Source organism: Bidens hawaiensis, unplaced genomic scaffold (genome assembly GCF_021521415.1).
Source record: "Bidens hawaiensis isolate Kalapana, Puna unplaced genomic scaffold, B.hawaiensis_p1.1 tig00005168_1, whole genome shotgun sequence".
Taxonomy (NCBI): Eukaryota; Viridiplantae; Streptophyta; class Magnoliopsida; order Asterales; family Asteraceae; genus Bidens; species Bidens hawaiensis.
In genome coordinates, this window is record NW_027491331.1 from 204260 (window position 1) to 218542 (window position 14283).

General features: G+C 33.8%; 1 protein-coding gene across 1 annotated transcript; it reads left to right on the forward strand.

The window, feature by feature from the left end:
* The first annotated feature begins 1162 nt into the window (after positions 1 to 1162).
* Positions 1163 to 12275, forward strand: LOC143629159 (rho GTPase-activating protein 7-like). The gene is made up of 22 exons (XM_077098508.1): positions 1163 to 1240; positions 2589 to 2625; positions 4094 to 4170; positions 4251 to 4321; positions 4404 to 4482; positions 4559 to 4703; positions 4783 to 4902; positions 5303 to 5380; positions 5475 to 5530; positions 5651 to 5720; positions 5825 to 5912; positions 5999 to 6242; positions 6337 to 6549; positions 7417 to 7734; positions 8478 to 8527; positions 9362 to 9422; positions 9511 to 9594; positions 9698 to 9811; positions 9905 to 10074; positions 10931 to 11000; positions 11073 to 11285; positions 12031 to 12275. The coding sequence occupies exons 1-22, from the start codon at positions 1187 to 1189 to the stop codon at positions 12199 to 12201; spliced, it is 2583 nt and encodes an 860-aa protein (XP_076954623.1). The 5' UTR covers positions 1163 to 1186; the 3' UTR covers positions 12202 to 12275.
* The last annotated feature ends 2008 nt before the right edge of the window (positions 12276 to 14283 follow it).

Consider the following 14283-nt stretch of genomic DNA (forward strand, 5'->3'; position numbering starts at 1 on the left):
GCCTTTACAACGAAATAAAAGATTAAGAAAAAAAAATCAAAGATGAAGAAATAAATCAACAATGAAGAAACCAACCAAATCAACTTAAACATAAATTGCTATTACAATCAAATCAACGACGACGAAGAAGGTGGCGATTTCTTGCTCTCCATATTGCTTTTGTACCCATCCTCTCAACTTTTCCAATCTTGAAGTTACCAGTTTCCTCTCTATCGATTTCCCCAAAATTGAATTTACATAAAATGATTAAAATCCTATAAAGGGAGTGACCAAGATCTATTAATTGTTCCGTAATGTAACCGTCACGACTAATGAAGATATAACGAAAGCTAGATGAATCTTGCTATGCAATTAGAAGGGATAACCAACATGGAAATGCAACTTTTACTTTTATAAAGGTAATATAGTCTATTAATTTTTTTATATTAGACTTCCAAATTCCAACCAAATTTACAACCAAACACCATGCTAATTTACACAAGATTCCATTCAAATTCCTTTAATGAAAATTTTGTGAACCAAACGGCTCCTAAATGAACAAAATAATCAGCCCATTCTCTATCATTATAATTAAACCAAAATACTATATTTTTTTTCTTATTTTTAATTAAATAATATATTTTTATGCATTTATCATTATCTTTTCTTTCTCCTTCGTTCACAATCACTTACAGAAAATATTAAAAATTTATATGGTGTGAAAAGTGTCAACCCAAATTTAACTTTCCCATATAACATTAATACTCCATTTACTCACAACCACCTATAATCATACTATATGATTTATAAAACCCACTCATATATTTATATAGGGATGACAGTAAAACCTGAACCTGACGGAAACCTATAATCATACTATATGATTTATAAAACCCACTCATATATTTATATAGGGATGACAGTAAAACCTGAACCTGACGGAAACCGGAAATAAGGTGAACTCAAATCCACCTTTTTCTTTCTTTCTTTCTTTCTTTCTTATTAACATTACACTCTACCAAAAGTAGGTGAAAAGCAACCACTATCACCTAATCTTCTTTACATTTCATTCTAGAGAGAGAGAGAGATTGTTGCTTTTCTATTGGGTTTTCATCAAAACCCTAGATCCCAACTGCTCTTTTCGATCTGCATTTGCATAATTATCAGTACCCACTTCAGCAATGTTTGCTTTTGATGACTTTTAAGGATGTCTGCTTCCTTGGCGCCGTTCGACCGGCCCCGAATTGGTCCTTCGAATACGGTAATGGGTTTTACCGATCTTGTTGATTCTAGCAACAAATGCCTGTCTTTATTAACTTCAATGTGGGTTTAATTTTGTTCAGATGAAAGAGCCCTAAAAAGTTATGTAATTTATGGAACTGTAAATCAGTTCTTTTGGCTGAGTATGTTTAGGGTTTTTGTTTGCATAAAAGATTAAATCAAATTGTAGTTTTTTGTTTTTGATGAATTAGGTTACCATTGATGGATGGATAATGTTGTTGTGGTGGTGAAACTTTTCAACTTTTTGATAATCTTTTAGGGTATGCTTATGCTCTCTCGATTGAATTCGACAAGGGTTTTGGCTTAATTTGTTAACTTCAATGTTGGTTTAATTTTGTTTAAAAAAACCCTAAAAGTTTTTATAATTTATGGAACTGTAAATCATTTATTTTGGTTTGAGTAGTTTTGTTTGAGAGTATGTATAGGGTTTGTTTATATTTACAAAAAGGAAACATAAATTAAATTGTAGCTTTATGTTTATGATGGATTCAGTTGGCATTTATAGATAATGTTGTTGTGATGATGAAAGTTTTCAACCCTTTGATGATCTGTGGTATTACTGATGTTTTAGGGTTTTTTTTATGTTCTCTCGATTGAAATCGACAAGGATATTGGCTTCGATTTTAACAATAAGTATTTGTTAGTTGATACGAACGACGTCTCGATTGAAATCGACAAGGGTATTGGCTTCGATTTTAGCAATAAGTATTTGTTAGTTGATACGAACGACGTCTTTGTTAAGTTCAATGTGGGTTTAATTCTGTTTAGAAAAACCCCTAAAAAGTTACATGGTTTATGGAACTGTAAATCATTTATTTTGGTTGAGTATGTATAGGATTTGTTTATATTCACGAAAAGAAAAAAAAATAAAATTTTAAGTTCATGTTTATGATGAATTAAAAAAAACCCTAAAAATCTATAGGATTTATGAAACTGTAAACGTTTATTTTGGTTGAGTAGTTTCTTTTGAGAGTATTTAAAAAAATCAAATTGTAGCTTCATGCTTAGGATGTGTTAAGTTAGCATTGATGGATAAAGTTTTTGTGGTGAAATCAACAAGGGTATGCGTATGCTCTCTTGATCGAAATCGACAAGGGTTTTGGTTTCTATTTTAGCTATAAATATCTGTTGATTGATATGAACCATGTCTTTATTAAGTTCAATGTAGGTTTAATTTTGTTAAAAAAAGTCCTTAAAAACCATATAATTAGTGTATTTAGGGTTCTTATTTACAAAAAAAGAAAAGTTATATTGGTGGATGTTTCTAATGAATTAAGTTATCATTGATGGATAATGTGGTTTTGATTATCTGTGGAAATTATTTACAGGTTTTTAAAAGTGGGCCACTCTTCATATCTTCGAAAGGTGAGTAAAGCTTCTTCCTTTAGTTTAAATTTGTGGTTTCAAGTGACTAATTTGATGTTTATGTGTCTGTTTGATTAAAGAAAATTATAGGTGCTAAGCTTGACTAATTTGATGTTTATGTGTCTGTTTGATTAAAAAAAATTATAGGTGCTAAGCTTGCATATAGTTTATTCTCAAAAGAAAATGCACTAAAAACTGGAAATTTTATTGCTTTATTAAAGATATTTTGTTAGCTAGTGGTAGTGTATTCGGTATTTGATGTTTTTTGATGCTTGTCAATGCACTAAAAACTGGAAATTTTATTGCTTTAAAGTGTAGGCTATATGATCTATAAAAGGCATTTTGTTAGCTAGTGGTAGTGTATTCGGTATTTGATGTTTTTTGATGCTTCATAAAGAGTGGTTAGTTGAAAATATAAGTTAGACTGAGCATGAGTCTTAACAATTAGTCAAGCTTTTTGTGTATGGATTCTTATAACCAAGCACTAGTTTAGGGTGGGAATTTGATGATCTATACACGCTTAAACTTCAAGAAACGCGCTCTTTAACGAGTTATAAGGCATTTGCTAATTATGGATGACGTAATGCTATATGTATGATTGAGGACATGAATCCCCTTACGAGAATGGTACTAAATATTAGCTAGATTTGCGTGTCAAAAAGGAAATATATTGCACATGGGTCTTCACTATGTGGGTTAATTGGTATGACACGCTTAAAAGCTCGACTAGTGGCCAACGGTTATGCCTAAACATATGAGGTGGACTATGTTTAAACATTTTCACGACCCTCCTTTGTCATGTGTTGCTTGATCTGAAGAATGTCATTTTACATGGTGGTTTAAATGAAGAGGTTTACGTGGAGCAACCAGTTGTTTGGATGTATTGAGTGGTTAAGGTGGGATTAACTCAAAGCTTTGTGATGTGCCTATGATGCCAAATGTGAAATTAAATAACATGACGATGACACATTTATAGAAGAATTGTGGGAAAGTTGAGAAGTCAAAATTATCTTATTGTTACTTGTCTTCATATTGCTTATCCAAAAGTGTTGTAAGTCACGTCATCTACTTGGTCAGATCGTATTCACTCAACCAAGACCACTGAATTTGTGGTGTGACAATAAAGCTGCTGCTATTCATATTGCAGACAATCTTGTGATTCGTGAAAGGACCAAACTTATAGAAATAGATTGTCATTTCACTTAACTATCACAACTTCCCTTGTTATTTCATGAAATCATTGTAAATAGTTAGGCATGATTAATATGTGCACTTTAGCTTGAAGGGGAGTTTAGGAGTGTATCATATTTATATATGTGTTGTTGGCCCATTGCATGGGCTCTTAGGGCTTAGTATAGGTTATGCATTGCTCTCTCTGTATATCTCTACGCAACCATTTATTTGGACAATTAATATACAATCCTTCATATTATCTCTGGTAACAACACCAACTCTTTTGCTACCTCAGGTTTAGGTTGGAAGTCATGGAAGAAGCGATGGTTTATTCTCACACGCACTTCTTTGGTGTTTTTTAAAAATGATCCTGTTAGTTATCTTTTTCTTGTATTCATTTCTTTTCACGACTTATTTACTGGATTTGACCTCATTTATTGCTAAACATGTAGAGTGCAATCCCTCAAAGAGGCGGCGAAGTAAATTTAACTTTAGGGGGGATTGATTTGAACAACTCTGGAAGGTATTGGTGTGTTTTGGTTTGTATGTTTAATATTGTTTATGAGGAAACATTAGTCTTCATTGTGGATTATCTTATTTTGCAGTGTGGTGATTAGAGAGGACAAGAAGCTGTTAACTGTTTTGTTTCCTGATGGGCGTGATGGCAGGGCGTTTACGCTCAAGGTTTACTTTTTAAACAATTCAAGATTGTTTTTGTTGTTTATATACTTCTAAATAATTGGATTAATTAATATTTCAGGCTGAGACGTCTGAAGATTTGTATGAATGGAAGTCAGCTCTGGAACATGCTCTTGCTCAAGCACCGAGTGCAGCTCTTGTTATGGGGCATAATGGAATATTTCGGAATGATACTACTGATTCAATTGAAGGAACTTTCCATCAATGTTTGTTTTTTTTTATCTTGGCTGTTTTCACTGCATGGATTCATTGTTAGATGTTTAATTTCTGAGTATTTTTGTGTAGGGAGGGATAAACGACCGGTTAAATCTTTGGTTGTTGGACGCCCAATATTGCTTGCATTGGAAGATATAGATGGAGGCCCATCTTTCCTTGAAAAAGCCCTTCGGTTTCTTGAGAAACACGGTAATCTTCTTCCCCAATGTGTTAATATCACATATAGATTCATGTAAGAGGTTTATGTGTGAGTGTCTGTGTGTGTATGCTATGATAAAACCGAGAAAACCATGACTAACCAATCAGTTTTATTATTTTTTTCATTTCTTTTAATTGTAAGGTTAGTATTATAAAAAACGTACTTAGCTCACGAAATTACATAGGTGTATCTCATTCGAGGTACATATGCGTAGCTTACGAGTTAATCATATGTAACTTGCTAACTACATGTTTTTTTAAGTTAGATATTATTATTTTTTTTTTGGCAAAGATTCATAAGATATAAAAAGAATGTAAAAATAGAAAAATTCTTCTTTAAAAGTGGTTTTCTCATAACCTTTAACTTTTCTCATGATCCCTTTTGTTACAGGAACGAAAGTAGAAGGTATCTTAAGACAATCTGCAGACGTTGAGGAAGTTGACCGGAGGGTTCAGGATTATGAAACAGGTAAAAACATTTTTTTTATGTTATTACTTTAATTTTATTCAACAATCAGGTGAGAAGATACTAAAGTGTACTATGCATTTAATATTTATTTCAGGAAAGACTGAGTTTGGATCTGATGAGGATGCTCATGTTGTTGGTGACTGTGTCAAGGTGCATATCTGATTATAATCATGACTAGTATAAATAAATATCATAAAAAAGAAGATATATTAAGCTTAATATGTTTAATCTTGTTTTGGTTTATGTTTAATTAACCTGTTTCGTTTGCAGCATGTTCTTCGCGAGCTACCCTTATCCCCTGTTCCTGCATCCTGCTGCACCGCTTTACTTGAAGCACATAGTGAGTTCATCTTTTTTTCTGTGTTTAGTGCTAATGAGTAATTAATAACCCAATTAGATTGCTATATTTGGGATAAGGTATACTGATATTGTTTCTTAAACAAGGAATCGATCGCAAGGAAGCTCGAGTAAATGCTATGCGTGCTGCAATCTTGGAAACATTTCCTGAACCAAATAGGCGTTTACTACAAAGGTACACATGCGTTTTGGTTTATATTTATTTTGTTAAATTAACTGTAATAAGTGTATTAATATTAAAATAGTGGATTTCATCTGCAGAATTCTTAAAATGATGCACACTATTTCTTCACATTCATTTGAGAACCGGATGACACCATCAGCGGTTGCTGCTTGCATGGCGCCATTACTCTTGCGCCCTCTTTTAGCTGGTGAATGTGAATCGGAAGATGAGTTTGATAATAATGGTGACAATTCTGCACAGTTGCTTGCTGCTGCAAATGCTGCTAATAATGCTCAAGCTATTGTCACAACTCTGCTTGAGGAGTATGAGACGGTGTTCGATGTAAACCTGCTCTTGTCTTTCTTCTGGTTAGTTGTTTTTTTTAATATTTGAAGCTAGTTATTGATCTAGAGTGAATGTCTGTGTTGTGGTGCAGGATGATGCAATGCTCAAATGCTCTATGTCAGCAGATTCCCGGGCGGATAATAGTGGGAGTGAAGATTCAGTGGATGATGAGAATAAAGAAAACGGTTATCATGATGCAGAAAATGAAGGTGATCAAGAAAGTGATGAGGATCCTGAACGTGTACTCAGTGGAAAGTTGAGTGAAAGCAGTGGTTATGCTGGCAATGATCTTTATGACTTCAAGGTTCTCACTTGTTTACCCAAATGTTGATTTGATGAAATTCAAATTAGGGTTGGTTTGGGTCGGTTTAGGGCTCAAATTGAACCAAAAAACCGAAATTTCGGTTTTTGGAAACCATTTAGTTTCTGGTATTTACAGTGGGTTTGGTTTGGTTTTGGTTTTATCTGTTTTTCCATTTGGGCTTGAAATTTTTGGTCCAAAAAAATGTCCCAAAATAATAAATTTGGGCCTAAAACTCCGGCCTAAAATTCTTGGTTAATTACACATCTGTGTCTAATTTTTTTTGGGTTACACCATTTATTATCTTTTGTAAGTTACTTAACATTCAAGAATTAAAGTATAATCCATTAGTTTAATAACAAAAGTTGGGTTTTTGGGTTTTCGAAAACGTTTGTGCTTCAGTTTTATCTGTTTACCATTTCGGTTTGAAAATTTGGTCTAAAAATGGCCCCAAATAATGAATTTGGGACTGAAACTCTAGGCCTACAATTCTTGGCTAATTAATGATTAATTTGTTATTACATGTTTGGGCCTAAAGTTTTTTGTGCTGCACCAGTTATTAATTTTTACAAGTAACTTAACATTCAAAATTAAAAAATTATAATCTATAAATTCAATAACAAAAGTTGTTTTTTTTCCATGGGTTTGATTTTGTAATTTTGGTTTTCGGTACATGCAAAATTGAAACCGAACTGAAAATTCAGTTTTTGAAGAAACATAAAACCAAACTGTCAGTTTTGGGTTGGGTTCGATACTTCGGTATTTTGGTTATGGGTCGGTAATTTTGGTAATTTTTTTCATGCAAACTCCTACTAATATGCTTATAAAGTTTATTTACTGATGGGAAGAATTTATTGTATTGAATTTTAGGCGTATGAAGCGGATGCATCTCCAAGGAACAATGTACCAAATTCTAATGTATTGGACCAGTCTCAACTTGTAGAAGATTCCAATACTCAAATGATTGAGCCTCAAAGTGTAGAAAAAAATAAGGAAAATAGAAAGGAGACGGAGAGTCCACATGGCTTGCTGTCAAGAAGCGAGTCTCATCGGTCAGTGGGGACCATGATTTCTTCAATAGATCCGTATTCTGCTGCCAAGTCAGCAGCTGAAACTCCAATTAGCAAATTTGCAGGCTCCAATAGTAATAGTAATGCCAAGCATTCCTCATTTTGGGGACGGAAAAATGTAAGTCTTGTTTTTCTGCGATTTAGTTTTAACTTATATAATAATCAAGTGCTGTGTTCATAGTTGTCAATAGCGCCCATAGCGGGCGCTATAGCGAATAGCGTCGCGAGGCGGCCATAAGCCGCTACATGGGACTTAGCGGCTACATATCGACCAAATAGCAACTTCCGACGGCATATTCCGGCGCCGGCTCTGCGATTTCTGCCAGAAACCTACCGGAAATCATGAAGAAGAAAGAACGGCTGCAGGAAGCATAAGTAGCGGCTGCCTAATATTGTGTTGTGCCCATTTTAGGTTTAAATATGTAGGTATTTTAATGTTTAACACTTCTATCTTTTAATTGGTTACATTTACCCCCTAAAACTTATAAATTTTACATAAAAGAAGTAAAATTAGTTTGTTTTATCTTAACATTTAACCCCCCTATCTTCACTAGTTTACATTTAGTCCTTAAACTTATAAATTTATGCATAAAAGTTATAAAGTTACAGTTATATATATAAAAATTATAAAATTAACCTTATCGCTAAACACAAAATAGCGGGCGCTATTTACCGCTATTCGCTATGTAGCATATAGGTGACCCGTCGCTATTTACCGCTATTCGCTATTGACAACTATGGCTGTGTTATGATATGGTCACATGCTAGTAGAAAGTACTCTTTATGATGAATTATTAATCATAAAATTGTTACGAGTTTTATTGGCCTGATGATTTTTTTTTTCATGTTATTGTTTAACAGGGAAGAAAGACTCCATCAATGGAATCAGTTGATTCTTCTGGAGAAGAAGAGTAAGACTATCAACTTTTGTTTCATTTTCTGTTGAATTATGTTTTCCTTTTTTTTATTTTTTTATTTTCTTAATTTTTGTAGATGGTTAAATTTCTTTATTAAATGCGTTTAGTAGATTGCTTCAGTTTCAATTTACTAATAGTTCTTTAAATAATATTTAAACAGTTTTTCAACTTTTGTCATATATTCTCCAAATATTTATCGTGACTTTTCGTTAGGTTAGCTAAAATAATTTTTTTCCCAACTTTTGCCATATTTTTTACAAATATTATTGTTACTTTTAGTTAAGCTAGCTATTTGGATCTCTATATAGCTAGGAGACCATGGATTTTCTGTTATGTTACTTTTTTGTTCAAAGCATTGGGATATTTATCTACATAATTATATTTTAATTAAACTTGCAACAAATTTACACCAATATAATTCCTGTCTGTTTGTGAGCTCTAAAAGTAATATCTGTTATCACCTTTAGTAGTTAGGGTTTGGATCAAATACAAATGACTTTATCGTGAGAAGTGTACAAATAACTAGAGTAATTATGTTAACACTAGAGTAATTATTATTGCACTATAACTTTTGAACTAGGGTAATTATTATTACACTATATTATTTTTATAACATAATTACTCTACTTCAAAACTGTAATTACTCTAGTTATTTGTATGTTTAGTATGCTGATTTTATTTGTACCGGATCCCATCCCTAGTAGTTACTATGTGGGTTGTTTTACATGTATAGCATGCATGTGTCTATATATGCGCTTGCTTATCTGTGTTACAATGATATCTACTTAATATTGGAATTGATGAGTGCAATATTATGTGTGCTGCTAGACTTGCTATTCAGAGGCTTGAACTCACGAAAAATGACTTGAGGCAGAGAATTGCAAAGGAGGTAATGCTTTAATATTATACTGCTTTCTGTTCATATTTTTCGACGATGACGGTTTTTTCTAACAACATCTACATATTGTGAATATTAGGCTAGAGGAAACGCAATACTTCAAGCTAGCTTGGAAAGAAGGAAACAAGCACTTCATGAGCGTCGGTTGGCACTTGAACAAGATGTATGCTTCTAGTTTTACAAGTTGAATGCTATCATTATGTCATAATTTTATTATTTCTCTTTATTTAGTTTAACATATAATAATATTTTACATGTGATTACAGGTTTCAAGACTTCAGGAGCAGTTACAAGCCGAGAGGGATTTACGAGCTGCATTAGAAGTTGGTTTAAGTATGTCTTCTGGGCAGGTTTCTGGATCCCGTACTATGGATTCAAAGGTTTATACTATTTTTTACTTTTTTTACTTTTATTAAACACAATTTTAAGAATTTGCGCTCATTTTCTTGTAAAATAACCTTTTCTGATTATAGACAAGAGCTGAGCTGGAGGAGATTGCTCTTGCTGAAGCTGATGTGGCAAGATTGAAGCAGAAAGTTGCAGAATTGCATCATCAACTTAATCAACAACGCCAACATCACTATGGCTCTCTCTCTGATGCTTCTGATAGATACCAACATGTTCATAACCATAATCCTCAACAGTGAGTGTTTCAACATTTTTTCTTAAGTATTTTAGAAACTATTAGCATTAGGTGTCAGAAGTCGGATACAATGACTATACATATATTTTTTTTAGTAGTATAATTTTTTGAGTAAATTGATTTAAAAGTTTTATGTGTTGTATATCTATACTAGTATTGGTGTTTGGGAATTTGTGCAATGAATTGTAAACTTTTCTTTTTTAAAATTGACCACAAAAGTTGTGTTTTAAATTTTGTCCCCAAAGTTTTTTTTTCTTGTTTTTTTTTTAAATTTTAAATAGTGTAGTTTTCATTTCTATAAATTGACCATAAATATTTTGTACTTAGAAGTTTAGCCACAGTTTTTTTTTTATTTTGATCTTCTAAAAGCTAAATACGCAGGTGTATTAATTTTTTTTTCTTGATGTTCTGGTATGAATTTTGTGACGAACCAAATTAACACCGGTAGCTTTACTGGTATTCATTTGCATGGTTTTCGATCGATGTAAAACATGTGCCGGTATCCTTTTGGGCATATGGCAACTTTATTCGTTTCTATGGTTTTTGGTTGATGTAAAAGCACGTGCTGACGTCCTTTTGGGCATATGACAACCATATTTCTTTGGTTTGTTTGGTTGCTATACCAAGTGCCAATACCGTGGCGTAGTATAACGAACCGAACCGAAACTGAATTTTGTGTGGGGGACTTTCGACTAGTTAAAGTCAATTTTGGGCAACTTTTGACTTATTTGACCTGTTGGAGATACATAATCTGAATCGACCCACCAGGTTTCCAAGTAATTGAGTCAAAATATCCACCTGAAACCATGTTATTTGTGTTGTATGATGGAGTTTTGAACCCTTTTGTTACTGGCAGGAGATTTTTCCAGCAAGATTTTGATACCACACTTGCTTATATCAACCATGAAAGGAAACAAAGAACAGAGGTAATTAGTAGCTTGTATGCGTAAATAGTAACTGTTTGTAATGCTGATTATATTTATTTTATTTCAAAGCAGGAAACTTCACTGGGATCAGAGTTGAGAAACATAAAAGGACAAACATTAGCATCTGGTAACACTAGTAGACCGCCTGCACGCAAGCAGCAACATCAGCAGTTGATAGATTCCAGTGAGTCCAAAAGTACAGAGGCGTCTACAAGTTTATCTATGGATGATTTTGGGGCTGTTGATTCTGCTTCAGTCCCGTCTTCATCCAGACCAGCACCAGAGGTCTGTTTGTCTTTATATGCTTCTTAAGATATCCATTACTTACCTTTAATTTAATAGACCAAAAAAAAAACTAAAAGAGACTTGGGGGATCCTGTTCGATAATTAAGGTTAATTTACAGAATCTTGATTTTTTTTCAACTGCCACTTGAAAAGTGTGAACTTTTTTATCTGATGCCTGTGCAGTTTTAAGGGAAATAGTAACCAACTTTTTTGACTTTTATGAGGAATGTGGTCTGCCTTTTGTAGTAAAAAAGCTATAAAGTTATTATAAACTAAAGGGCAATAATCATAATTCACCCCTTTCTTAATATTTTACAACTCTGCTTTTGAAAGTAGTAAAACAATATTTCTATTAATGCTTTAAAGCATTTGTCTTTTATTATGTTTGAAAAAAAAAAAGAATCTTGACATATTTGTTTTAAGTTGGTCAAAAACAGTTATCAGAATTTTGTTTCCATCACAAAACGGAAGTCGGAACTGTAAATAATTGCGGTCAAAACAAACGGGCCAAATTGATTTGACCCGCACACATTTGGGTCTTTTATTTCTTAACTTAATGTTTTAATTACAATTACAAAAACTCTATATCATTATGATATTAATATGGCTTTTGTTATATAATGTGGTGGTTGTGATCATCCAAAGTGACCCGCACAACTCATTAGACCCGTTTGAACCCGTTAATTTATAAATGGGCTATGGTGATAAATATACTTATCGATCTTATAAATTTTTCATTTGATAGGTGGTTGAGTATCCACGATATCAATCGGCTGCATCTTCTACTTTGGTAGAGTTAACGACCCGCCTTGATTTCTTCAAGGAAAGGCGGTCTCAACTTATGGAACAACTTCACAACCTTGATTTAAACTATGGTTCCCAAGATTTTATGTACAAACAATCGTCCCCTCGCTAGATCCATTTGTATGTATATCCCTTGCTTTCTTTTTGGAGTGTAGATGATCTGTTTTTGTATTTCTTTTGGTCATCGTCGTCGTTAGTTCCCCCCTCATTTTGATTTCGAGAAAAGAAAAAAAAAGGTGGATTTGTTATGTCAGGTGTAGTGCGCGCATTGTAGTATATCTGTCTATCATAAAGTGTTATTATGTGCTATTGATCGATATTCTTGCTATTGGAGAATGTAATGAATGTTTGTGGTTTGCTGATACAATCATATTATATATGTATGGGTTTTTGTATTTTATCATTCTTTTTTGTTCATAAGCAGTTTTGCTGGTGTGAAAGTTGGTCATGCTTTTACTTGGGTTATTGTTTGATTGAAAAACTTACGTTCAAAGTTTGCAATATCTAAATCAACCAAATAAATACTATTTTGTTGAATTATAATATAGTTGAAATCTAGAGTACTGAAATTAAGATAAGTAGCCACATCTGAGAATGAGGAAGGCTTCATCTCTGATTACAAGGTTTAAAACCCTAATTCTATTTCTGATAATAAACGCCAAAGCAAATCAATTGCCGAACACAAATACTTAACGTTGGTAGAAGCAGCTATTTTGAACACATTCCTATTCATCAACTGATGTGACCTAGTTTGACCTAGGGCTGTTCATGAGTCGAGCCCGAGTCAAGTTAGGGTGGTTTCGAGCTTGAAGCGAGGCAGCTCAGCTAGGCTTATGCTCGATTTTGAAGGTAAACGAGCCTAAGTTCAAGCCAACGAGCCGAGCCATGGTTGATTTTGGCTTGGTTACAAAAATGAGCCAACTCACCTCACCTTAGGTTATTTCAAATCAAGTTTTTTTAGCTAATTTTATTCGAGCTTTTATCGAGCGAGCCACGAGCCTAAGCTTTGAGAGCTACAAGCTTTTTGAACAGCCTCTAGGACTTTAAACTAGAGGTGCACAAAAAAAAGCGGTTCCGTACCCAACCCCGTGGAACCGACCCGGAACCGGTTCCAAGTCGTACCCGGTATACCCTGAACCCGGTTTGAATTTGTTTATACTCCGTAATCCATATCCAGTTATACCATTTGTACCTGAAATAGGTTCCTACCCGGTTCCGGTTCTTACCTGAATAACTGGTTCCACCAGGTATTGCATTAAATGGGCTTAAATCTAGCCATTGGAACCGGTTCCAATGGCATTATAGCCGTTTTATGACCATTGAAACCAGTTTTTTAGGTCCTCCAAGTATATAACATGATCAATTGTTTTGAGTACCCAAGTCAAGAACACCAAAAATATTTCTCAGTTTGCCTCCAATTTTTTTTCACCTCCACCACCACCACTTGCTATGGCAAGCAAAAACAAAGGCAAAAAGAGCGCGCCTTCTACATCCGTTTTTATTGACCTGGTCAATGTTGAAGATAACCCCAAGGTTACACGGGTCATCCCGCACAACGACAACGAAGATGTACAGCGGAATGGGATTTGGTTGAGTTCATCAATGGAGACCTTAAGACTCGTTGCAAATTTTGTGGCACTCTTTTAAAGCATTTCGAACTCAAATTTTAAAAAGCATATCGAAAATATTTTTTGCAAGGCGTTAAAAAAAGTTCCCGCATCGGACCAAGTCGAATTGGGTCGAGATGGTACAATATTTCGTTACAACATGAAAGCGGTTCATGATAGAATGGCGAAGCTAGTGATTCAAGAAGGTTTGTCGTTTAACCACTTTGACAGCCCTCGTTTGATGTCCATGATTCGAGAGACTATTCAACCTCTTTACACTCACGTAAGTCGTACAACCTTTAGACGTCATGTCTAAATTTGTGGGAATGTACAAAAAAATCATTTAATTGAGTTTTTTCGAACTATACAAACTAGTGTGAATTTAACTAGTGATGTTTGGTCGGCACAACATGGTTTTCCGGAATCCTACCTTTGTGTCACTACTCATTGGGTCGATTCGGTTTCTTGCCAAATGATGAAATGCACCATTGCGTTTGAAAACTTTATGTATCCACATACTGTCGAAAAATTATTTCAAATTCAAGATGAGATAATAACAAATTTTAACTTGATGAAAATATTTTCAA